Source organism: Cynocephalus volans, chromosome 3 (assembly GCF_027409185.1).
Source record: "Cynocephalus volans isolate mCynVol1 chromosome 3, mCynVol1.pri, whole genome shotgun sequence".
Taxonomy (NCBI): Eukaryota; Metazoa; Chordata; class Mammalia; order Dermoptera; family Cynocephalidae; genus Cynocephalus; species Cynocephalus volans.
In genome coordinates, this window is record NC_084462.1 from 23,352,332 (window position 1) to 23,379,491 (window position 27,160).

Below are 27,160 nucleotides of genomic sequence, written 5' to 3' on the forward strand. Positions count from 1 at the left end.
CAGAGCAGGATAGAGATTTAATGCCAATGGCTTCACTTCAGTTTCTGACAAGAACCCATGACCTTTGAGCTTGTTGATAATATTGACTGAGTTGTTTATTGATTGACCACAGAATATGAATTCAAAGGAGGTCAAAGTAGTGGTGTCCATGATCCTTTGCCAACCGCCAGGGCGCAGAGGGCACCCGAATTCCTCCAGCTGCCGGAGGAGCACAGGTGGCCCTTCTACTGGCTGCTGCTCTGGCCCCACCTCTCTCCTCAGCACATAAATACTCCAGGCAGCCCCAGTGAATCAGTGCTGGGCAGGGCAGGAAAGCTGTGTCTGCACAGCTCGGCAAGGAGCCGCACACAGAGCCAAAAGGAAAACCCAGAGAAGAGAATTGGGGAAGGAAAATGGCGATGGACCTGATCCCAGACTTTTCCCTGGCTAGCTGGGTTCTCCTGGCTACAAGCCTGGTGCTCATCTATCTGTGAGTAACTGTCCAGGCTTGTCTGCTCTGTGATCTTGGACTTGAAGTGTTAACCAGTCCTCTCTTTTCCTTATCTGTTTTGAAGTTCAAGAGAGAGAATGGAGGGGAGGTTACTTAAGCTTTGGATGCTACAAACACATAAGGGATTATTATTAATCTTATGCTGATCCATTGAAGGAGTGAAGAAGCAATCGCCTTCCCCTCTGCCCCTGCCATCCATCTCCCACCTCTGTGACTAGGAGGGTTTAGTGACCTCGTTTGATCCTGGGGATAATCTTCTGATTGACTGTCAGTTTGGACCTAACTAAGCAAGCAGAATTCAGCAGCGGCAGAATACAAATAACTGGCCTCCATGTGCAGTGGGATCCTCATCCCCTTTTCATGCTCTGGGGATTCTGGGCATAAGAGGGTTTGGTTTGGTTTCTGTCTCATAAACTTCACCTTCTGAGCTTCGTGTCTGCTGCAAGAGATGTGTAGAAGGATTGTCCCCTGTGGACGTGGGTGGGTCCTGCTCCCCTCCCTTCCACCCCCCAGGATCATTAAGCAAACACCACGGAGCACTGAAGACTTCACGGGATACTCAGACTTGTCTCTTCCCTCTTTTCTGTGTCCCTCCCCTGGAATTCCCTCCCTCCTGAAACTCAGTTCCTCCAGCCTGTGATATGCAGAGCTATTTACCTCTAAATGAGGAATCTTTAGAGCAAAGGAGACCAGGCAGAACTCTTGAAGTTATATTCTTTTACATTTTTCTTCCAGTCTCTGTGAGTTAAGCCTCAGTATAGAGATTTATTTCTTCTGTGATATGAAATCTACTAGTAGCCTGAGAAAGCAAGATCCCCAAAAGCCAATCTGGATTTTAAATATTTTTTTCCCTCTACATTTTGGTGCAGAAGGTTAAAGGAAATCTACTTGGTAGAGGAATTCATTTCAGTGGTAGGATTCGGAGCAGGTGGAGGGAAATGTTATTTTCCATTTATGGGTGGGACAGGCTCCCCCCATGCCAGATTTGACTTCTGTCTCCATCTCTCTTCAAGCGTGGAGAATCGTGATGATGTGAAAACAGAAAATATCAACTTGGTTTTAATTCTTTGAAAGAAAATTTAAAAATTTAGGGTATTGTGGCAACATATTTTCCATCCAATGACATTTTAAAATTGATTGACATGGTTTAATTTCATTCTATTTAATATCAGATTTCTAAAAACTGAGGTAAGAACCTTTCCAGCATGTTTCTTACGAAAGATAAAAGAGGGTTGTTGGTTCAGTGCTGTGATAACAGAAGCTGTAATATAACCTCACTTTGCTAGAATAATGTCAAGAATATGAGTCTAATGCAGAAATATGAACCTTTTATGAGATAGGTCCCACATGTGTTTTGAAATATACCTGCCCAACAAGGTATTTTAATCCCTTAGTTTTAAATATACCTGCCTAGCAGGTTATTTTAATCTCAGTACAGATACGTAAGCAAGACCCTGTGCCAATGATGATATAAAAGGTATGTGGATAGGAGTCAGGATGAAGTGGGAGAATATTCCTCACCTATCCAGAAAGAATTCCCAGAGGCATTCATGGTTCTTGGCCCCCACTATAGAGGACACATGATGGGCAGACGGATTAGCATCTCAGCAGCTTGAAGCCTGGAGACAGGGATACTGTCTCAGTCACTCTGTGTGTGGTCTGTTTTGTAGTAGGGCTGTCACTAGAGAATGTGGGAGCTGAGAAAACAACTCTGCAGACTTAGAAGACACTGGTGCAGCCCAGGGGTCATAAGCTGTAATGTAGACAATGCTCTCATTCTGCCAACACAATGTAAATGCAATAAAAATGATTGGCTTTTCTGTTAGCCTCTTCATTTGTACCAAAAGCAGCATGTCTCTACTAAAAAGAGGGGAGCTGGAAAGAAACCAAGGAATTCACCCAGACAACTGTCTGCATTTATATAGTGCCTGCGAGTTTAGACAAGAGATTAGATCTTTCCTTGGGGACAAGTGTTACTGGCACATTAATTCAGTTGCTTGGCCTCACTTGACAGTTCATGTAACATACTGAAAGTTCAGAAGCAGAAATTAGTCTAATTGATTTGCCATGGTTGCAATAGCAAGGGAAGGAACTTGAGTGGGACTAACCAAGGCCATCCTGGTTTTAGCAGTTGGTGCACACACTTCCATGGACTGTTCTGGGCAAAGGACCCAAATGCCCAGCTGGGTCTGGTTGAGATGCCTCTGCTGGCTCTTTCAAACACACATTCTTTCATGCAACTTTTGGTTTTATTTTATCTGGATTTTCTGGATTTGTACAGAATATTTGAAACCTACACTGTCTCAAAGACTAACTTCTGAAAAAGAGGAAACAGGGTCTTAATTCAACTGTCTGGAACATTTTACAGTAACTTATTTTTTGTTATCATCTTTGGCTGAACTTCGGAAGGCCCCATGTCTCTTGTTGAAAGCCATTGTGGGGCACATGGAACCATTTATACATAGCACACTTTACAGTCATGTTTTCCTAATTTGCCTCTATGTGGCCGACCTAGTAGGACTAGCAACTTCATGGTTAAAATGGTTGCTGGCAGCCTCTTCCCTCAGCCTCTCTCCTTCCTCCAGTTTGCCATCTCTCAGTAACACCAGTGTGGGAGGGTCTCCAAGGAACCAGAGCCCCGGTTGTGGAAGTCCCTATACAACACATCAAAGATGAGTTGCAGGCAGGCCTGCCATAGGGAGCTCCAGCCTTAATAGGTCTTTGTATGGAGAATGTTGATGTACAGAGGTGGTAAACTAACTGTTTTGTGATTGAGCATCTTGAAAAAAATGAGTGTGCCTAGCAGTGCTTATCAGGTGAGTACAGCCAGTTTGAGGCCAGATTCTGTGAGGGAGGAATGGCTTGGAAATAGTCTTTAGTGGTTAGTTCCTCTGCACGGTGTCATTCAGGAAGCACATGGGTCAATATCATCATTCCCTGTAGCTCAAATCAACCAGATTGCCTGACAATGAAGGCTCGGATGTTGCTGAAAAGTGCTCACATTTCTACGAGGCCAATGAAAGCCTCAAACACAGTTCTTGTTCTATAGAAATAAGAACTTGTGACTGCTCCAAGGTGTCTCTGTGAAGACCGGTTTGAAAAGGACCAGATTTTAAAACAGGATCTTGGCTTAGAGAGAATGAAAAGCACAAAAGCCTCTGAGCAAACTGTAAGAACAGTGTCACCATATGTTCTCAGTGGCGCTCTGTGATTGAGTGGGTACAGTTATGTAAAATCTCATCATTGTAGCAGAAAAAAATTTTTCTGCCTTTTTACCTAGAATGAGAAAATACCTAATCATGGTAGAGTTGTCAACTTACTAAGTAGACATAGGTAAATGAAATGCCCTAGAAGAATTCCAGCCTGACTCTTTCAGGAGTGCTCGAGTTTGGGGATGTGTATCAAGCATTAACTCTAAGATAGGGACCATGAAGACTTCCGCTGCTTTTAGCTAATCATTGTGCCTTTTGGAGGGTCTCACAGTGGAGGCAGGAAAGGAGATTAGGAAGTAATGTAATTTTTGCTGTAGGAGTTGCTGTTATTATTTATCGCCTACAGGTTACCTCCCTCACTTGATTGTTACAGTTTTTGAGTCAGTGACTAGCCAGCCCCTGTATCTACAAAGTCACAGTCCCTGTGACCAGGCTTTCTCTTTCACTTCATAGATATGGAACCCATAGACATGGACTATTTAAGAAGATAGGAATTCCTGGGCCAACACCTCTGCCTTTTTTGGGAACTATTTTGGGCAACCTCAAGGTGAGTGTTGTTTGAGCTTCTTTTGTTCCTTATGGTCACAAATACCAGGTTAGTTCCATCAGTAGAGTGCCCCTCCTTGGGAGGAAGTTCAGAGGTTTCACACTTTCAGAAGCCTTGTGTAGGCCCCACCCAGGGCATGGCCATGGTTATCCCAGGAATCTGTTGTCAGCAGTTCGGAGCCTCAGGTTTGCCTCCATCAAACCGCTCCAAACACTGCAGATTCAGCACTTGATGTTCAGAACTTCATGTTCAGACTGTGTGAGCATCGTAAAGAGGATTTTCTTTCTGCCCAGTGCAGATTCCTAGGAAGGGAGAGACATCAGGAGAAAAGCAAGAAGGAGGGGTCCAGTAGCGGCTCATTAAGCTGTGTACCCCAGATTCTAACTTTTCTGGTCATAGCATGAGTTCTGGGTCACCCTTTTTTGCCTTCTTCTTGGATAGTTTTGAAACTTCAGTTTATTAGGCAGCCTAAGTATTCACCATTGGGGAATCTGCATTTACTCGAGTTCTCTCAAGAACTGCTAAGTCCCCTGCGGTTATTTCCGTGGCTCTACCCCGGCTTTTGTTTCCCATGATATCTTTGGGGATTTGAGACAGAGCAAAGTGTTCTGCTACATTTCTTTTCCTTGAGAGGAGGCACCCTACGGGTGAGTCTGAGCAGAGAGTTTGTATAACTGAGGCAAGATAGTGGTTGTCTATCAACTCCAGATATTTAACCACTAATGAGTTTTGTGTTTTAAACAAAGGCAGAATGATTTATACAAAATCAGTAGAAAGTAGATGATTTGAAAACATTATTAAAAATTTAATTTAACTGAACAGAATGTAATATGTGCCACACAGACAGAATCTTGGCTGAGCTTTCGTGGCTCACCCGGTCTAAGGCTTCCCCCCCAGCCTGGTCCCTGGATGGAATGTCACGAGCTCATGTGGGAGGCCAGTGGCAAAGCTGTGTGCAGGCTGCTCTCGGGCTCAGATTTCCATTCCCACAGAAGTGAGGCTTGTTTCTCAGATTCTGCTTCTCCCAACTGAGGCCTTTACTGTCTGATTACCACCGAAGAATTTCATACTTTTTTTTTCCTCTGAAAAAGCAATATTTTATTTTTCACAGGTCAACTCCTTAATAGATGTAACCCAAGATCTGCATGTCTGGGACTTTCTTCTGCATAGTTAAAACATGACAACTGAAACTTAGTAATGGAGAAATTTTGTTTTTAAGTTTCAAAAGTGAACACTCAGAGCAAGTAGTTTAAAATGCTGTGTCCTACGTGTAGAGGTGATAGTTCCCCACGTTTTCTGAGCTGAGCAGGAAAATGTCGTCCCTCACTCACTCATTCACGCTCACTCAGCAACGTGTCTTACTTAGACTTTTATAAAACCGCTGGACTGAACGAAGACACTTGTGTCTTCAGCTTCCTCATCCCGCTAGAATTCCAGACCGAGCTGATGAGATGAATGAAAAGATGCGGAAGGAGGAGATAAGAGGCGCACACCCTTGAGACCCTCGCCCACTTTCCCTCTGCTTCAGTTCCTCACGTGCCCACGGAGGAGATAACTGAGAGGGTTGCAAGATGTTAGATTCAACCCTCGCACAAGCAAAAACACATCAGAAAGACAGGGAGTTACTTAGTATTCACAGGCAAGGGTAAGTCGTTCAGGGTCAACAATATTCAGAGAAAATTCAAGAGTGACATTAAATCTTCCATCTCGAATATCTCTATTTTATCTCATTTCCCCTAAGACGTCTGTGAATAAGAGCTTCCCTCCCACTGCTAGTGAACGATAGTAATACTGATTTCATTCAATTTGGGTCATTTTTGCCCCAATTACAGGTAGGGTTCAGTTCCTTTAGAATAATAATCAAATTTTATTCTGTTTCCCTTACCAGAGTTTTGGAGATTTTGACATAAAATGTTATAAAAAGTATGGACCTATGTGGGGGTGAGTATTGTGGAAACTTCCATTGCCTACACTTGTTGCGATGAGGCACCCACTGCATGGAGGACTGTCTCTGCCCAGAGTCTCTTGGGATGCAGCTGTCCAGCGTAAAGCTTTTGGAGGCTTGTCCTACCAAGGATCCCCTACGTCATCTGCTGTCGGGGTCTACAGTCTGAATCAGCCCGAGAATGTTGCAGGCCATCCCTTTCCTCCAGGCTTTGATGGGCCCGGAATCCCAGCCTCACTTCCTGCCCGGTGTCTGGCTATTCCCCTCTTCTCCATTTTTCCTTCCTCAGGTCCCATTCAAATGCATAAAAATATTTTATTTCAGACCCTTTTCATGTGTGCTCATAAATGCATGGCATTATCTCCTCAGATAGGTCACTTTCACTTAAAGGCCAAAGTCCTTCATTTAAATTTTGGATTTAATATGCACTTTTGGAAGAAGAGCCGGGGGCTGTAGGGAAATAGGTTGGGAAGTCATGTATTCTCAGCATTTCTACTTTCTCTGTGAATGTGGAGTTTTTTGTTTCTTTTTAAAATCTCAAGCCAAGACTTTTCAGTAGAAGTGTACACAAGTATTTATTTGTTTACTGTGTTATAGTGACTTCGAAGAAGAGACGTAGAATATTTTTAAACCCCTGTGCTCCCTAGTGTCCTGATGGACTTTATGATTTTGTAGGGTGGGCTTGGCTGGTTATAGCTTCTCCCCTTCAGAGCTGCTGGAGGTTTGGTTTAGTGAGAGCAACGGAAGAGGGGTAGTCATGTTTGTTATGCTGAAAGCAAGTGGAGAAGACTTTGCCCCTTCTACCTCTTCACCTTCTCTCATCAAGTCCTCTGAAGCCATCGGGCTGGCCACAGAGTTCTGCTGAGTTGGCACAGCCCACAAAGGCAACGTGACCGAGTACAATCAGTGCACAGCTCTGGATCTCCACTGGCCCAACTCCAACTGCCCCTTGCAACAATCACACTTCTTGTGAGCACTTGATAATATACTTGCTTTTGATTTTTCACTGACCTAATATCCTTTTTGATAATGAAATATTTTAAACATAGAAAATACTATGGAGAATGGTATAGGAAATGCCCATGTATGAACCACCTACATTTCACAAAGGTTCTAATTTTTGAAGAACTATTTTTTCTTTGAAGAGCTATTTTCTCTTTAATTGTCTCTTCCCTGTTTGAGCTGCACTACCTTTCATTTTATGAAAGCTCAAGTGGCTTTTGTGGACAGAATCTGGCTGTGTGTTATACCCTAACTTGAACTAGGAGCTACCTTTGCTATGTAGCTAAGGGTATAGATACCCTAATATAGCTCAGGGTATAGATTGTGTTAATATGTCAGGGTCAAAGTCTACATTCCTGGGCGTGGCTCCAGCTGCAGAATCTTGCTTGTGAGGTTTAATCAGCTCTGTTTTCCCAACACAGGTTATATGATGGTCGATGGCCTATGTTGGCTATCACGGATACAGACATGATCAAAACAGTGCTAGTGAAAGAATGTTATTCTGTCTTCACAAATCGGCGGGTAGGCATCCATTTTTAAAATTTAAAAATTTATTTATTTTTTGTATGGAAACACTTACAGACTCACAGGAAGTTGCCAAAAAGATGTACAGCGAGTTTTCCTGCACACTTTTTCCTGTTTCCCTGATGGTAACATCTTGCATAACGTCTTGCATCACTATAAAGTATATTCCTGTTGTTATAATCACAGGAAATTGACCTTGATACCATCCACAGAGATTATTCAGATTTGGTCAGTTTTATATGCCTTCTTTCATGTGTGTGTGTGTGTGTGTATGGGTGTGTAGCTGTATGCAGACTTATCACATGTAGATTTGTGGAACTACCAGCACAATCAAGATACAGAACTATTCCATCACCATGAGGCTCCCTCTTGCCTCTTATAGTCATGATGTGTAGCTTGTCTTGTCCTCTTAACAGGCTCTTTATCAGAAAAAAGCTTGTTTTTATTTTCAGGAGGCCACCTTATCAATTTTCCCTTTACGGATTGTGCTTTTATAGATTGTCAATCTTAAAACTTTTCTTCTAGCCCTCCTATGTTGCTGCTGTTGTTTTCCCCTAAAAGCTATATAGTTTTATGCATTTAAGTCTATGTTCCATTTTGTGTTCATTTTTGTGTGAGGTATGAGGTTTAGTTAAAGGTTCAGTTTTTTTGTATTGTGTTTTTTTCTGTTTTCACATATTTATTGTTGTTACATAGAAATGTGGCTGATATTTGTGTGTTAATCTAGTATCTTACAACATTGATGAATTCACTTATGATTTCTAGAGTTTTTTTTTTTTATATATCCCTTGAGCTTTTCCACACCAACATTTGTATCACCTGAAAATAGGAGCACTTATAGTTTTTCATATCCATTATTTATAGTGGATTGAATTGTGTCCCCCCCAAACTCCCTGAAACTTGAGTTGTTTACCCAAGTTTTTTTTAGATGACCGGTAAGGGGATCTTAACCCTTCATTTGGTGTTGTCAGCACCATGCTCTTCCAAGTGAACTAAATGTCCATCCCTACACAGGGATCCGAACACTTGGCCTTGGTGTTATCAGCACCACACTCTCCCAAGTGAGCCAGGGGCTGGCCCTCCCCAAGTTTTGTGTATTAGAAACTTAGTCCCCACTGTGATTGTTAAGAGGGTGTGAGACCTTATTATGGTAATTGAAAGGTGGAGCCTTGAAGAGGTGATTGGGTTGTAGGACCCTGCAGTAGTGAATGGATTAGAAATGGTGATCTGGGGCATGGTTCTGAGGGCTTTAAAAGAAGAGAGAATGTCTCCCTTGCTCTCTCTGCTTTCACCATATTGGAAAGTGATACCCCTGGGTCACTGTCACCACCAGCAGATGGACTTTGGACTTCCCCACCTCAGAAACTGTAAGCATTAAATTTTGTTTTCCTTTATAAATCACCCAGTCTCAGGTATTTCTGTTATAGCAACACAAAAAGGATTAATACAATATGCATGCGTTTCGTATCTTTTTCTTGTCTTATTGCACTAGCTAGGACTTCTAGTACGATGTTGAATAAGAGTGGTGACAGCAGACGTTTTTCAATTGCTCCTGGCCTTAGGGGGAAAGCATTCAGTCTTTCACCACTAAGTGTGTTATAAGCTGAAGGTTTTCTTAGCACATTGTCTTTATCAAGTTGAAGAAATTTGCCTCTTTTCTTAGTTTGTGAAGTTTTTATCATGAATGAGCATTGGAAGTATATATTTAAATATAAATATATATATTTTTTTAGAGGATGAAAGAAAGTTTCAAGCAAGTTGACTTGATAGGCCAGTTCCAAAGTTGGAAATATAATTATCTCTTTGTTTTTCCTTCTGTAGCTGTGGAAAAAAAATTAGGGAAAAGGACTTCCATGTGATCGCATTATTTTTTTCAGAATCTTCTGAGTATTAGCTAGTATTTCAGAAAATAACCATATCAAGGCATTCCTTTTTTCAAGCTGCTCATGTTGTAGACATATGTGAAAATAGAACTGGTCTGAGGTGAAATACCCTTGCCAAGGCCATCAGGCTATCAGGCTGTCAGCAGTCCCTCTCTATGCTGTGCAGACCTGGAGGATGTACTAAATCTTTTTCCTGTCTATTCCCCTGGAAGAACAGCTTTCCTACCACATGATACATTTGCACTTAAAAGGAGACTGCAGTATAAAGGCTGGAAACCACACCAGGTAGCCAGGTTTCTCCTCTAACCTCACAGGAGCCTAGGCATTTGGGAAAAATCTTTATTGAGCATTCAGCACAGGACCTGCCAGCTAGTAGCCAGTCACTAAATATCTGTTAAATAAGCATTTGACAAATTTTCTACATCTGTGGAGATCGCCCAGACTCATGTAGGGAAAAATATCTTTTGCTTTGGACTTTAGCCGTTTGGTCCAGTGGGATTTATGAAAAGTGCCATCTCCATATCTAAGGATGAAGAATGGAAGAGAATACGAACGTTGCTGTCTCCAGCCTTCACCAGTGGGAAACTCAAGGAGGTAATGAAATGAGAGGACTTTTCGTTAGAAACATACGGAATAACTGTGGATAGGTAGAAAGTAAATTCATTGTCCATTACCGAGGGGTAGTCCACTGAGTTTGAGCTTCCTAAAAATCATCTTTTATCTTACATCTTAGAAGGAACATTATAAAATTCAGTGTAAAATGTCACTAACTGCTCCATGCTTGGGACAGACATGGCCATTTGGTACTTGAGTGTCAGCATTTAACTTTGGGTGGTATGGGTTAGGTTTATGTTAACTATGGGTTATGTTTTGTGCTTAGATGTTTCCCATCATTGGCCAATATGGAGATGTGTTGGTGAAAAACCTGAGACGGGAAGCAGAGAAAGGCAAGCCTGTCACCATGAAAGAGTAAGTAGGAGTGCAGCTTCTGGGCTTCTGAACTGTGCCACGAAACCCTCCAGCTCCCTTCCACAGAGCTGAAATCCCCACTGTGGAATTTCTTCAGTGAACAGACAAAAGCAGGTGTGTGGTGTTACAACTCCAATGGGCCACCCTAGAAGGGATGGCTCACAAGAGAAGGCAGGGCAGCCAGGGGGAGAAAGGGACTTCTCCTCTGTATAGAGGAGCCAGGACTTCTTTGTTAGCTCCTATATTCTGGAAGAGGAAATACATAGTTTAGAAAGAAGAAACACGACCATACTAAAGTTTGGAGTGTTGAGGGTATGGAATGGTGGGCGGGGACGGCACTTGGTATATTGGCAGGCAGTGGGTGGGGCAGGAAAGTGACAGTGTGGAACTTGGAACAACTTAAATCCCTTCATGGCTTTGCTGAGGATACCAGCAAAATACTGAATATTAAATCTTCCCACCACTTCCTTCCTCCATGCTCAAAAGAGAGAAGGCTCTTTAAAGGCTATGGGTAGAGCAACCATATCACTTATTGTCTAAGTTAAGATATTTTTGAACTATGCAGGAACTACAGCTGTAACTGGGGACATGTGGTCTCTTAGCTATGGGATTCCCCAAATCCATTTTGGAGTGATTTAAAACTTTTTTCAAAACCAGGAATATTCTTAGTTCTTACATTTTACAGAAATGATTCTGCCCTCAGGGCATCCTCAGATGCCTGTGGTTGGGGAAGAATGGGTCTTTCAGTAGCTTTAACAGGAAGTGTAGAGAAGGAGGGATTGTGTTTCTGGTCACTCAGATCAGAATGATGCTGTTCTGTAACGTGCTGAAGAGAAATCAGTTCTGGGCCTAGACGGTGGTGAGGTAAGACCCAGCCGATGTCACCTTTCTTGAGTCCCCTAGGAAGAGTTCATTATTCTACTCTTGTCTTGCTGTAGTGTGGTGCTTTGGTGCTTACACATGTATCGTCATTCCCACTCAACACACACTACTGTAATTTGTCTGATTATGGGTCTGTTTCGCTCTGAGACTAAGCTCCTTGAGCTCAGAGGTGAGTCCAGCTCATCTTATTGTTCCTGTCACCCCTAGTACAGGGCCAGCTATTTCACTGGCCCCCCAAAAATGCCTAATGAGTGAGTGTGACCAGAGCATAGACTCTTCACATGATCCAGCAGAAACTCCTGAAAGTGTATAGCACTTTGCCTGTCTTGCCCGGCATATAAATTTCCACATACTTCTTGCTGCATATGCAGTAGAAGGATGAAAAAGAGGTGGTGATTTTAATTTTCCATGTCTTCTCTCCTCAGCATCTTCGGGGCCTACAGCATGGATGTGATCACTGGCACGTCATTTGGGATAAACGTTGATTCCCTCAACAACCCACACAATCCCTTTGTTGAAAATGCCAAGAAGCTTTTAAGATTTAGTTACTTTGATCCATTGCTTTTCTCAATACGTATGTGTACTACTATTTCTCTCTCTCACTTAAAAAAAAAAAAAGGTTTATTGAGATATAATTCACATATCATATAATTCACCTACTTTTAAAACTTACCATTCAATGGTTTATAGTACATTCAAAGATTTGTGCAACCATCCCAATTGCCTATTTTAGAATATTTCTGTCAACTTAGAAGCCATGTACCTTTTAACTATCCCTTCCCGCAACCCTCCTCACCCTAAGCAACCACTAATCTACTCTCTCTCTGTACAGATTTGCCCATTCTGGAACCTTTACATAAATGAAATCATAAAATATATTGTCTTTTCTGACTGGCTTCTTCCATTTATCATTATGTCTTCAAGGTTCATTCATGCTGAAGCATGTATCAGTATTTCATTTCTATTTACGGCCAAATAATATTCCATTGTATTGACACACCACATTTCACCTATCTATTCATCAGTTGAGAGACATTTTGGTTGTTTCCACCTTTTGGCTATTGTGAATAGTGCTGCTCTAAACCTTCATGTAGAAGTTTGCTTAAACACCTGTTTTCAATTCTTTTGGGTATGCTCAGGAGTGGAATTGCTTTGTTATATAGTAATTCGACATTTAACTTATTAACAAACTGCCAAACTGTTTTCTACAATAGCTGTGCCATTTTATATTTCCACCAGGAGTGTATTAGAGTTCCAGTTTCTCCACATCTTTGCCAATGCTTTTTATCGTCTTTTTGATTATAGCATTCTAGTGGGTGTGAAGTGGTATCTCATTGTGGTTTTGATTTGTACTTCCCTAAAAGCTAGTGATATTGAGCAATGTTGGCCATTTTTATAACGTTTTTAGATATATGTCTGTTGATGTCCTTTGCCTATGTATAGCTGAATTGTTTGTCTTTTTGTTATTGAGTTGTAAGAGTTCTTTATATATTTTTGAAACAAGTCCCTTATCAGACGTATGATCTGCAAAAATTTTTTCTTATTCCATCGGTGCCTTTTCCCTTTGATAGTGTCCTTTGAAGCACAAAATTTTAAATTTTGATGTATACAATTTATGTATTTTCTTTTTATTGCTTGTTCTTTGGGCATCAAATCTAAAAATCAAATCTGAGGTCATGAAGATTTATACCCTTGGTTTACTTTTAATGGCTGTATTGTTCTAGTGTTTATGTTTAGGTCTTTGATCCATTTTGAGTTAGATTTTGTATGCAATGTGAGGTAAGAGTCCAGCTTTATTGTTTTGCATGTGGCTATCAAGTTGTCCCAGAACATATTTCAGTATTTGATGAAAAGACTATATTTTTCCCAATCAATGATCCTGACATCTTCTCAAAATTCAGTGAGTCATAGACACATGGGCTTATTTCTAGACTGTCATTTATACTCTATTGATCTTTTTGCCTATTTTTATGCCAGTAGCACATTGACTTTATTAGAGTTTTGTGATAAGTATTGAAATTGGAAAGTATAGAGTCTTTTGAAGATTTTTTTTGCCTATTCTGGATTCCTTGAAATGCCATATGAATTTTAAGATCAACTTGTCACTTTCTTCAATGAAGCCAACTAGGATTCTGGTAGGGAATACATTAAACCTGAAGATCAATTTAAGGAGTATTGCCTTTTTAACAACTTTAATTTTTTTGATCCAGGAACATGGGATGCTTTTTCCATTTATTTAGATCCTTTTAAATTTATTTCAACAATAGTTTTCAGAGTATAGGTTTTGCACTTTTGAAAATTAATTTCAAAGTATTTTATTATTTTTGATGCTATTGTAAATGGAATTATTTTTTAAATTTCACTTTTGCATTGTTTATTGCAGTGTATAGAAATACAAAATATTTTTGTGTATTGATCTTGGTCCTGAAATGTTGCTGAACTCATTTATTTGTTCTAATAGGTGAATAAAAGTGGTGAGAGGAATCATTGCCTTGTTTCTGATCTTAGGGGAAAGCTATTACGCTCTTAACTATGGTGTTAACTTCAGGTTTTTAATAAATGTCCTTTATTAGGTTGAGGAACTCCCTTCTATTACTAGTTTGTTGGTTGTTTTGTTTTTTTTTAACCACTAAATGGTGTTAGATTTTGTCAAATGCTTTTTGTGCTTCTATTGAGATGATTGTGTGGTATTTGCTTTTTATTTTATTAATATGGTGTATTACATAATCTTGCATTTTTAGGATCAACCTCACAGGGTTATGTATATAATTCTTTTTATATGTTGCTGGATTCACTTTGTGAGTATTTTGTTGAGAATTTGTGTACCCATATTTATAATACATATTAATCTCTAGTTTTCTTTTTCTGTGATATCTTTGCCTGGTTTTAGTATCAGGATAACATTTGCCTTATAGAATATTTTGAAGTGTTTTTCCTCTTCTACCATTTTCTAAGTGTTTGTAAAGAGTTAGTATTAGTTCTTCTTTAAATATGAGCATATTTCAAGAAGCTTTTCGGAAAATAGAATTAAAAGATAATAAGAATCATCCCATGAACGTTTTGAAGTGCCCTTATATTTGAAAGAATGCACCATTGAAACCATGTGGGCCCGAGCATTTCTTTGTTGGTAGTTTTTGATTACTAGCTTGATCTCTTTAGATGTTGTAGGTATATTTAGATTGTCTATTTTTTTTTTTTTGAGTCAGTTTCTGTAGTTTGTGTCTTTTGAGGAATTTGTCTATTTTATCTGAGTTATCTAATTTATACAATTGCTCTAAGAATACAATTGTTAATAGAATTCCTTTCTAATCCTTTTTATTTTTAAAATATCAGTATTAATTTTCCCTCTTGTTTTTCTGATGCTAGTAATCTGAGTCATCTCTTTTTTTACTTGGTCAATCTAACTAAAGTTTTGCTAATTTTGATGGTACTTTTAAAGAACCAGCTTTTGATTTCATTGACTTTTTTGGTGTTGTTTTTTATTATCTATTTCATTAATTTCTACTTTAGGCTTTAGTAGTTTATTCCTACTGCTTGATTTTGGTTTACTTTGCTCTTCTTTTTTTTTAGTATGTTATGGTGGAAAGTTAACTGATTTGAAATCTTTTTTTTAAAAAAAGAAAAACTTAGGCCTTTGTACCTATAAATTTCCCTCTGAGCATTGCTTTTCTGACATTTCATAAGTTTTGGCAAATCGTGTCTTCATTTTTTTTTTCATCTCAGTACAATTACTGATTGCTGTTTTGATTTCTCCTTTGACGTATTGGTTACTTAAGAGTGTATATAATTTCCACATATTTATGAGTTTCCCAATTTTCTTTTGATTGTTTATTTCTAGTTTCATTCCATGCCAGTTGAAGAACATATGCTGTATTATATTTATCCTGACTACTATTTCTTGAACAGCAAAATTAATTAAAGCAGCAGACTATGGTCTGGTTTATGCAGAGATACACTAGTCCCATAGATAAAAGGCTAAGAGGTCAAGGAATTTAATCTTGTGCCATGATCACTCCAAAGATGTAGACAGGGACCCTGATCTCATTGCTACAGTGGGGGCCGCTATGTGTGAACATGGCCTTGCCCAGCCATTGGCCTGGGAGCCTGAACAAAGGTCATAGAGGGAATGGCTTCTGGTTGAGCTCCCTGGTGTCTTTTAGTTTTTCCATTCGTAGAGAAGATTATAATTGCTCTAGGTAAATTTTGCCTTTTCACTATAATTACCTTTTTTTCTTTTCTTTTCCCTACAGAACTCTTTCCATTCCTTACTCCAATTTTTGAAGTATTAAATATCTCTAGGTTTCCAAGAGATGTTACACAATTTTTTAAGGATTCTGTAAAAAGGATGAAAGAAAGTCGCCTCAAAGATAAAGAAAAGGTAAAATCTAGTGGCAGTTACATCAAGATGCTCTTTTTTGATAGTTTATTGGGACGTATACCTATGAACTGTGTACTTCTCTTTACACAAAAGTTAGATAGAGAACTCTAAAAAGTAAAAGGGAGATAGAACACTCTAGATTTAGAGCAGGAGCATTTTTACATTTGAGGGGCAATGAAGAGGTGGAGGTTGGGGAAGGAAATATGAGAATGAGACAGAGAAACAGCATTTAAAATGTAGTAATAGGCATGATGATTGGTATGTCCTGGCATAAATACTACTGAGAGAAGAACTTGACTACTTCCCTTTCCTTCAAAAAATTATCATAGGATAAAACTTACTGTTTAAAAATTATTTTACTGATATTATAATTTCCTCTGATCATAGATTGGTAAAGAATCATTTCCATTTCAAGTCTCTTCTTTTACACATTGTCTCGTGGAAGGCCTGTTGAGACAGCTCCCCAGGTGGAGTACAGTCTGTGTTAAATTTGATACACTTATGGCCTGGAGTGGGCACGGGTCTTCTGTGGGCATTGAGCCTGCAAGCTGGCTATCCCAGCTTTGCCTTCATGAGGCTTGGAGGCCAGCACAAGGATGTCTGCAGGTCAGGGAGGCAGGATTGGGCACCCCAGGTGTCACTGAAGATTGTATAGGGTCCTGGGAGGGTAAAGTGTTTGAAGATGCTTGCACAAATGCTGCCCATGAGCTCTGGAAATGTCAGGAGATTGATCCATGTGGCCATTGGTTAAGATTTAAGGCCGTGAACAAACAGGGTTGAAGTGTGGGACTTCTTCCTGAGGAAGCAGGTGTGACAGGAGGAGGCGCAGGCAACTGTTTGGCCTGGAAGCTGTGTTCAAAAGCCAGAGAAGCTGAGGATCAGGGAGAGCAAAGACCAAAAAGCTGTTAAGCACAATAGATGGATTCTCTCAGGGAAACATCCTAGTCTCCGAGATTTGTAGATGGATGTTTTTGTTCACTGGTGACTCAGGCAACACCAGTTAGACTTCTGCACTTCAAGTGACAATGTTTTCAGAAGGAAGGTGAAGGACTGTGCTCCTGATTCACTTCGGACTTTACACGTGACTGTCATTGAAACTTCTCTTTCTGCTTCCAGCATCGAGTAGATCTTCTTCAGCTGATGATTGACTCCCAGAATTCTGGAGAAACTCAGTCCCATAAAGGTAACCAAGGAGTGCTTCAGGGAGCTGCTGATAGGGAAGCTCGAGCTAGAGGGTTGTTGTGAAAAATGTGCTGGAAGTTTTCCAGGTAGATGGGAATTTCTGCCAAATTACAGAAAGACGCACATTGGGATGTTATTAGTGGTAGCCAGAGGCATTTGGTAGGAGTAGTCAGGAATAACTATGTTCAGAGGTTGAAAGGCAACTGTAAACAAGCACTTCATGGCTGGAAGTCAGCCAGTGGTCTGTGTTACCTACATGAGAACAAATGCTACCGGTGGCGTTGGTCTTATAGTGGTGAGCATATCTGCCTTACATGAGAACAAATGCTGATTCTCAGCCTCATCCAGACCCACTGAACCAGAACCTCTGCTTGGACACTTGCAGCTAGACATCAAATCAGGAGGCACACTCTTCCCAGTAGTGGTGATATTAACTAAGGATGCTTGGTGAAAGTGTGTTTACTAGCTTAATTTACTGTAAACTTCTGTTTTTCCCATTGTAATTAATAAGTACCTTGCGGGAGAAACCTTTGAGACTGTGTAAACATCCTGTTCCTCTTCCAAGTTTTACCTATGAGTTTTATCTTTCATGGATGATATTTGAGTGAAACCATTATGATCATTGCAAAATGATAATTTTCTAATTCCAATTTCTTCTACAATTATGAGTTGGCATATCATTGTAAGAGAACATTTCATTCTTCCCTATTGATTGATTGACTGGTTGATATCACTGTGATCTTGAATATTACCAGTTTACTCTCTTATAATCACTATTTATTATGATGCCCAAATTCTCACAGGTTTGTCCACAAGAAGCCCTTTCAAGTAAGGTCCTGAGTCTTTCTTCTTCTTTTATTTTTTATTTTTAAAGTAAATGGTACCATTTTAGAGCCGTTTTAGGTTTATAGCAAAATTGAGGTAAAGGTATAGAGATTTGCCATATATTCCCTCCTCCTAATATGCTTTGCCTCCCTGTGAACATTCCCCACCACAGTGGTACATTGTTTACACTCAGTGAACTTACTTAACACATCATTAATACCCCAAGTCCACAGTTTACATTAGAGTTCTCATTAGAGAAGGGCCAATGACCATCTATAGAGTCATTCTTTTTTCTGCTATTTGAGTGTCATTTCTTAGACTAGAGTCTTAGACTAGAGTCAATCATTGTTCTTCTCAATTTTTGCCTCTCTCTGTAGTTTCTGTCATCCTGAGATCATGCATTTTCAAGACTTGTGTTTCCATGTTCTATTACTTGATGCCTCTCAAAGGTGTTGTGCGTTCAACAGGTTTTGACAAATCTAAAACAACACATACAAAATATCCTTATCCTTTTCCCCTATGACATTCGGGGCACTTTCTTGCTTTCTGGTGCAAGATATTCCATCTTTCTCTTCTATTTATCCTGACTAGTTTTGAAACCAGCCATTTCTCCAAGGAACCCTGGTTCCTTTTAGTGGGAAATGGTATTTAGACACCAAAATCTGGGAGCCAGGTGTGATCATAGCTCCTGGGGATTCTTTGCTTCTAGATCCTCTAAGTGAACAAAGCTAAGAAAATGAAATATTTTTATACAGAACTGAGAATTAGAAATATTTCTAGATCTATCCATTTCCAGTAATATAAACAGGCTCTCTAGCTCTCTCTCTCAAAATATAATTTCCCCACTTATGGCCTATTTCTGTGACATACATAAATACTCATAAGTAAATAAATAAATACATAAATATATGGTCAATTTCAAGCTACCAGTGGTTTGCCAACCATGTCACAAAATTCCCTCGTATTTAACAATTGCTTCTTAAGAGCAGGGATGGGGTGGTTCCAGCACATCAGTATAAATATGTCTATGTGTACATCTACTTCTACCTGCAAGGAGTCTTCAAAAAGTTCACAAAAAGATTCATATTATCTTTTAATTCTATTTTTCCTTATTTTTTGAAGCAGTGTCCTATCTATGTATCTGTCTCTATCTAGTACAATACAACTTTCTGCAATGAAGAAAATAGTCAATAATTTTACTGCTCAATACAGTAACCAGTAGACACATGAAGATATTGAGCACTTGGCATGTGGCTAGTACCACTGAAGGACTGAATTTTAAATTGTATTTAATTTTACCTAATTTAAATTTAGATTTAAATAGCCACATGTGGCTAGTGACTACTGTATTTAACAGCAGAGTTCTAAACTTTCAGTTCATAGTTCAGTTTTAATTCAGTATCATGGGGTTCATGCTAAGTGGGAGAAAGAATTTGATAGTTGAATTTGCCCAGAACAGTATGACAGTACTCATCACTGGTAGATCAGAACCCAGCAGACCTTTCTCACACTCATTTCAGATTGTTTTTAGTTATGAATTACACGGTTCGATGGGCAGTATATTTATTCAGTGTTCTAGGTATCTAAAAGTCCTAATTCAGTCCCAATCAAAGAGACTGTGCCTTGCCATGGTTAGCTTTCCTCAGGAAAAAAATCAAGAGGGAGGCCAACTTATACTCATAGGGCTGTTTTGTGAGCATAAAGTAGGGCAAAGAGTGGGGGCATGTACTAAGTGCCATGACATTCAGGCTATGACATTCAAGCATTGCAAATTCTACTCACTGGATGCTATTTTCTGTATTTCATGCTGGCCAATGCCCTTCTATAGACTTATTCTTTCTTTTGTAGTTTTAATGCCACTCATTAGACTAGAATTCATCATTCTTCTTGAGTTTTGTCTATTCTGTATACAGAATTTCTGTCATCCTGAGATCATGCATTTTGAAGATTTGCATTTCAGACATTCTATTACCCAATGACTCTCAAAGGTGTTATCCATGCTTCTCATGCTAGGTTGTGTACACAAATCACCATATCTTGTGAAAGTTCAGAATTTGCTTTTGTAATTCTAGGGTGGATTTTGAGATTCTACATTTGTATTAAGCTGCCTAATGCTGCTGATGCTGCTTGTGCATGGGCCATACTTTGAGTAGCAAGATTCTATCTGTAGCCCAATATTGTTCCCTTAATTTCCTGCAAACATGTTCAGATGAAAGATCCTTTAATGTTCCTTACATTTAAGCCTTAGTATTTCATACTCTCTCAAAGTTTTTCAAGCTGTATTTTAGTTAGAATAATTTAAATTTTTCCTGGGGTGGGATACTACTGCATATTTTACTTGTGTCTAAAATAGTCTTATGATTTTCCAAGGGGCATAGTAGTAACACTGTATATTTTAGAAAGAAATGCTATCTCTTGAAATTACTCAGCTGTGGTGGTTGTGAGGCTAGCATCTTGAGGAGCAGATGGGCAAGAATTGTATATACCTTGGGGAAAACTGAATTAAAGCAATTTTGCCTTTTTCTGGCTCTGTAAGATAGACATCTGAGGGAAAACCACTCCTGGTGTGACTCTAAATTGCTTTTCCATTTTTCCCCAAGGGATTGGGGAGCTTCATTTTGATTTCTCTTCATCTAAACTGCAATGTTTTACATTGACCTGCTTTACCTAAAATATCTTTTCCTCTCCTATTAGTTTTGTCTGATCTGGAGCTTGTGGCCCAATCAATTGTTTTCATTTTTGGTGGCTATGAGACCACTAGCAACACTCTTTCCTTCATTATGTATTTATTGGCCACTCACCCTGACATCCAGCAGAAATTGCAGGAGGAGATTGATGCAACGTTGCCCAACAAGGTGAGTGGATGATACTTGGAGAAGGAAGGATGAGGTGAAGCCTTAACAATAGTGCCTGTTCATCACATCCTAGGAGAATTTTTGCAAAAAGTGTAAGCATTGATTCTTTCACTGGCACTATTTAGGAAGGACGTGAAGAGAAAAACAAAGGGAGAAATGTAAGTAATGGATGCTACTCACAGAACTATAAGATCTCTGTAAAACAGTGCTGGTCCTGGTGTACCAGTTTCTCAAAGTATATTTTAGCTAGAATAATTTAAATTTTTCCTGGGAGCAGGGAATGGCACTCCACATCTGTTACCATAAAAATACCAAGTAAAAAAGATCCTCAAAACTGCAGGGGCATCTAACAAGAAGCATTTATTGCTCAAGTGTCTGGATAGTTAGCTCTGTTGGTGTTGCCTGGACTTGTTGCCCTGGTCTCCTGTTGTCTGATTGAGGCTGGCCTTGGCTGAGATAGGCAGGCAGACTCAGCTCTGCTCCACACATCTCTCATAGTCCAGTCATATAATTGGTGATGAAGAAGCCAAGAAACGGATCAGGTTGTCTGGCTCCTAAGCCAAGCTCATAACCTCTACGATGTTGCCTCCAATATAACACCAACTGGTAGCCATGCATTGCCCATACTGCTTTCAGATCTCTGCTCTAACTGAGATCCTTTGGGCTGTGAAGAGACCCAGCCTGTTGGCTTGGCTGGTTTGGCTTGAGGTGAACACAAAGGGATTCTCCTCAGAGCTTACAATCAAGCCCTGAAGCAACAACTGGGAGGCTGTTCCAGCAAAGGAGGGTAGGGCTGAGTGGAGGGTTCCTATCCTCTTTTTCTTTCATTTTACTAGAACTGAAATTGTGTGTCCTAGGAGCATCCAATTCTAACCTTCTTTTGTTAAATTTGGGAGGAAAGGAACTAGTTTCTCCCTAAATTATTTGTAGAGTTTTTATATAATATAGTGTTTCTTTCCAAAATTTTAATATTTATACATATATAAAATATCAAAAGATTAAGCAAGGAGGATGTTTCAACTAAAAAGTCATATGTGAAATAGGAAACTTTCTCTGTTTCTCATGTTCTCTTTCTTTGGTATAGACATGGTGATTCTCTTTTGAAAGAGGACAGTGACTTTGGCATAATCTACTTGAGAGTGATGGTCATAATCTATTGGTCATATTTGTTTACCTAAGAAACAAAAAGCAGTACGTTCTAGTGCTAAGGATTTCAGGCCCTGGGTAGGATACTGTTGAAAGGTTTCCAACATTCATAACTACTCCATACATCTCAATGGGCCATTGAGCATGTCAAAGGGCATGACAGTTATTAAAATGCCTTATACATGCTGATGTCCTTTACCAATATGAGTTATTCTTTAGAGCGCCTAACCCTTCAGTAGTACTACATAAAATGATTTGAGAGTTAATTCCATACTTCAACTTATTAATATCTGTTTCTTTCTTCCCAGGCACCTGTCACCTATGACACCCTGGTACGGATGGAATATCTTGATATGGTGGTGAATGAATCTCTCAGATTATTCCCAATTGCTGGCAGACTTATGAGGGTCTGTAAGAAAGATGTTGAAGTCAATGGGGTGTTCATTCCCAAAGGGGTAATGGTCATGATACCAATCTTTGCTCTTCACCGAGACCCAAAGTACTGGACAGAGCCTGAGGAGTTCCGTCCTGAAAGGTACTGAGTCCCTGGAAATGGCAACTTCCCCACACTAGGCTGGGTCTAGCACATTCTGACCTATCTTAGAGCAGATCACAAACATGTTATTGTGCAATTATTAGTAAGTCTTTTTATTTTTAGAATTTTTTTTATTACATATTGATGACTGTCACAACTTTGCAAAATGTAGAATAGAAAAAAGAAAACTATAGCCATCCACTGTCCCAATACCTAAAGATAAACTTCATTAATGTGATGTATGTCCTTATGTTTTTCTATGCATATACAGATTTTTAACAATTAGAATGACATCACATTTTATCTGGTTTTGAATGCTGCTTACTTTGTTTAACAGTAAACTACAAACTCTCCTAACTAGTATATATATGTATGACATATATGTATAGATGAGATATATACATTTGGAAATTGTATGCATGTGCCATAATTTACTTAAGTACTATTTAAGTGTATCGGCTTTTTATTCCTTCCTGTTTTTCTGTGCTGTTCCCTTAGTTCTCTGAATTTGCAATCAATTTTAGGAAACGTTTTTACCTTCTATTTTTTAAAACATTGGTTGCTGTTTCCACTTGCATAATTATAAAAGTGCAGGCTGAGGCCTCCTCCTGATGGTTTAGGCAGCCACAGTGAGGACAGGGGAGAGTGCAGGTCCTCTTGATTGTGTCAGTGGCTGTATCCCTGTGCGAGCTCCCAGCAGTTGGTGACAATCCAAAGCAAAGCCATCTACGCTCTAGACCTATGAGGCATTCCTCCTGAGAGGTGTCTTGATAATGCTATTCTGGGAATTAAGAGCCAAATATCAGGCTTTGGGCACAGTGTGTACTCTGGAAATAGTTGATGTTTCCAATTATTTTATTGGTAAACAAAATTTATTGTCAAGTTTTTAGGGTACTGGCTGGAGCGTCAGGAAGCCTGGGACCTAGTGTTTTCTCAGCCCCTAATTATAAGGTCCCTGGTGGCAGGGACCTTGCGTTTTGGCTGTGGTGTCCCTAGCATTAGCATAGGGGCTACACGTAGTACTTGTTAGTGTAAATCAGAGTTGACCGGGTCTTCCATTTTCCGGACCTGGAGACTTCTGTAAGCTCGGCACTCCCACCTCTTGCAGCGTCGTGAACATAAAATCACCACTCACGCTGTAGTTCTCTTTGATTGATTCTGGCATGAAAGTGTTAGTATGTGTGCTTGTACGGGCCAGGGACCAGGGCCAGGCAGTGAGAAATTCAAATGTTAAACAAATGCCGATTATGGAGAATGTTTGACAGTTCTGCAAGTATATTCTCTAGACACAGTCTGGAAAATACTTTTAATGCACCTCCGAGTGCCCAGCACCTGCCCCCGCAACCATCAACCATGTCAGCCACCCCATCCGCACACCATCGCCCTCCCCCAACTCTTACGTTACTATAAAGCACATCACCTGTAAATATTTCTAAATGTTCTCCAAAATAGAGGACTCTTCGAAAAACAGACAGTCACAAACCCATTATCACTTTCCCCAAATCAACATTTTTTCTTAATATAATGAAATATTAAAGAATCAAATTTGAGTAAAACATGGGTCTGACCTTCAAGGAATTGACATCTTCATGCAGCCAATAGACAAGGAAATCAGAGATGATGTCATAGCAGAGTAGCCTCATATGCCCATGTAAATGGTCTGACTTAAACTCTTCAATGGATGCAGGGGAGAGAGAGAAAGGGAAAGAGAGATGGAGAGAAAAGAAGAAGGAGGAGGAGGTAAGGAGGGAAAGGAAAAGAAAGGAGAGAAAGAAAGAGGAGAGAAGGAAAGGGAAAACAATTGAAATATCGGAGAAACATTTTCTCCTGCTCCTTCCTCAGTGAGCACACGTGAGTTGAGGCAGGAACCTACCTTTCTTTTAATCATTCTCATTTCCTATGTGCCTTTCAGAGTGTGAACACATGACCACCTGGAATGTAATTTTGGTGTCTAAAGATAAATTTTCCTTTAAACAGCGTTCGTCTCATCTCAACAAGACTGAAAGCTTTTGTAGAATAAGGGGAATGGATAGGGCCTTTAGCTCACAATTCTCATAGCGAAATAACCACAGCAGGACTTCAGTGACCAGCCCATGAACGTATCCAGGATACTACTGGTTGAGGGGTCTAAGTGAGAGCCTCACACATGCAGCTGTTGTGGTTTCTGTGTTTCACTCATTTGTTTTCATTTGCTGTTGTGGAACCAGGTTCAGTAAGAAGAACAAGGACAGCATAGATCCTTACATATACATGCCCTTTGGAAGTGGACCCCGGAACTGCATTGGCATGAGGTTTGCGCTCATGAACATAAAACTCGCTCTCATCAGAGTTCTGCAGAACTTCTCCTTCAAACCTTGCAAAGAAACTCAGGTCAGACAAGTAAACATTCTGCATAAATCGTGTTTTTTGGGGGGAGTTAAAAAAAACCCCAAAACCTTAGGGAACTATGTACAAAAAAGAACATGCTTGTTCATTTTTAAGAATGTGTTCCTTGGGTAATTGAATCTATTCGGAGCCATCTATGAGCTTTAAGGGTCCTTCAGTTCTGGAGTTCTAAATCCAGGGCTTTATAAAGACCAAAGTATAAAGATCATGAGTCAATGCAGATTAGCATGACATGATTATGTGCAGTGTCTTTGAACTTTAGCAGAGTTGTAAATTCAGGTTCAAGTCAACGGGAGATGGGAAAGTTGTGCACAAGCATGAAGTGCAATGATTACCTCATCATGATTTTTGAACGGTGATCTCCATCAGAAGGTATGGAAGGTCTCTTGTGAGAGTGGTTCTTAACCACTGGCTGTACATCGGAATCACCGCGGAGCTTTCAAATATCATGATCTTTGGGTCAACTTTGAAATTGTAAAGTAATTCACCCAGAATGTGGCTCTAAAGGCTCTGCCATTAGTTTTCATGTGTAGCCTTGGTTGAGAATCACTGATTTAAGACATTTCTGTCAGATATGAAGGACTCCTGCAGTGCGGGGCCATCAGGACTCATTTTGACCTCATCTTGCGGGAGCCCTGCTCCAGACAGCTGAGCTCTTCTACATCCCAAGAGCATCTCTATGAATGTTCTTCCTTCTCTCCTCCTCACTGTGCTCTTGTCCTTCCCACGTTATTTCATTCTTCACAACCCTCCAAGGACCCTTCCCCACCCAGTGCAGTGCCTATCCACTCCTCTTCTCTCTTACTGGTTACCGCAGCCTGTTATCATCACCTAGCTTAAAACTTTGCAGTTAAACCATTTAGTTTGGCTCTCTGTGTGTTTTTTGTATGTAAGAATGTCTCCCCCTCACCTTACCTTTTCACTTCTTTTTACTTCTTTTACAGACTCCAAGGGAGTTTATTCCTTGTGAACATTCAGTAAATTGTTAAGAGGTGATTTGCAGTTGACTTTGGGTTCTTGTTACAACTTTTAAGCTATGTTAACTTTAAAATTTAACATATGACATTTGTGTATATGCATGTGTGTGTGTCTATCTCCGTGTCCGCAGGGAAAATACGTATGTGCCATTTGACATTTTAAAATCGTAAGGTGTTACACTTGTACAAAATTTAGGAATCTCCCCTCTGAAGACTTAAATAATAGTTATGATTGATTCCTATCAAGGAAGGCCCTAGAATGCTTGTTGCTAGTACTTTTGCATTTGATATGCAGCTCCTGCTCTTAGGCAGGATTCCTGCCTGAGAGAGGAGAAGGGTGGAGATGGTTTTCATCTCTTTTGTGTCTTTAGGGCAGCCATGTAGCCCTTCTATACGTCTGTAGAGACAGGGAGCTCAGTACTGAGAGAAAGTGGACCTCAGGCATATCTGGGATAGGGCAGGGACTCCCAGGCAAGCTCCCAGTCATCTACAGGCCAGTCCTTCTCAATCTCCATGACAACTTACCTGCCCTTCACTCAACTGAGGTTCGAAAGTTACTCTGTTGATGGCTCCCCCAGTATTGAAGGAGCGACTCAGGGAGAATGGGCTAAAAGTACTGGTCAAACCCTGTAGGACTTCAGAAGTTCTCTATTTGCACTACCCTTGGAAGATGAGATGAGATGTTAGAAAACAGAAGCCTAATGTTTCCTACAGGCCTCTTTATCTTTAAACTGAATAGTTCAGTTGGGGGAGGGGGAGTTACTGGATTCTTTGGAAGTCAAAGACTGCCCATAAAATTCAAATGTGCAGTACCTACTCCAGATTACCTTGCAAGTTTCAATATACATAAGATTAACTTTATTGGCTTTTCAAAAATAGTTTGCCATAATCCCTAAGAACCTGGCTTAAATTTCTAAACTCATCCTTTTTATTTCAAATTTAAATCAAATAACATAAGCCATTGTGCCTTTGTCTCTGGCCTGATACTGAATAGGTACACATTAAATATTTTATTGGATGAATTCATTCCCTGTCCAATCTTGACACAGCTTATAGAATAAGCATAAAGAATGCAGATATATAATGCTTAAAGTAGTTATATGGTTGTAAAGTATTAGTGTTTCTAATGTATGTTTTCTACTTTGCTTCTGTTGTTGGTGGTATTTCATTTATTGGTTCTGAATCTGCTTGTTTAATTGCTGCAGATCCCAGTGAAATTAAGCAACCAAGGACTTATTCAACCGTCAAAACCCATTGTTCTTGCGGTTGAATCGAGAATTGAGAGCGTAAGTGGAGCCTGACTTTCCCTAAGGACTTCGGCTTTGTTCTTCAAGGAAGCTGTACCCCAGAGCACCAGAGGTCTCAATTCACTTTTTGAATAAAACCCAGAAATGGAGATGGGCTTCACCTACTGCAGTTGAT

General features: G+C 39.9%; 1 protein-coding gene across 2 annotated transcripts; it reads left to right on the forward strand.

Annotated features, from left to right (window-relative positions):
* The first annotated feature begins 393 nt into the window (after positions 1-393).
* Positions 394-27,160, forward strand: LOC134371546 (cytochrome P450 3A4-like). Of its 2 annotated transcripts, none has more exons than XM_063088368.1 (13): positions 394-469; positions 4,156-4,255; positions 6,138-6,190; positions 7,619-7,718; positions 10,085-10,198; positions 10,485-10,573; positions 11,881-12,029; positions 15,706-15,833; positions 16,950-17,016; positions 20,535-20,695; positions 22,150-22,376; positions 24,584-24,746; positions 26,944-27,160. In XM_063088368.1, exons 1-13 carry the CDS (start codon positions 399-401, stop codon positions 27,037-27,039), a joined length of 1,518 nt encoding a protein of 505 aa, XP_062944438.1. In that variant the 5' UTR covers positions 394-398; the 3' UTR covers positions 27,040-27,160. The 2 variants fall into 2 exon arrangements, with proteins under 2 accessions (XP_062944438.1, XP_062944439.1); XM_063088369.1 differs by having other exon boundaries at positions 4,156-4,249.

Coding starts and splice junctions, on each gene's coding strand:
- LOC134371546 (XM_063088368.1), top strand. CDS start 399: ATGGACCTGATCCCAGACTTTTCCCTGGCTAGCTGGGTTCTCCTGGCT. Junction 6,191..7,618: donor AAGTATGGACCTATGTGGGG/GTGAGTATTGTG, acceptor TTCCCAACACAG/GTTATATGATGGTCGATGGC. Junction 12,030..15,705: donor TCCATTGCTTTTCTCAATAC/GTATGTGTACTA, acceptor TTTTCCCTACAG/AACTCTTTCCATTCCTTACT.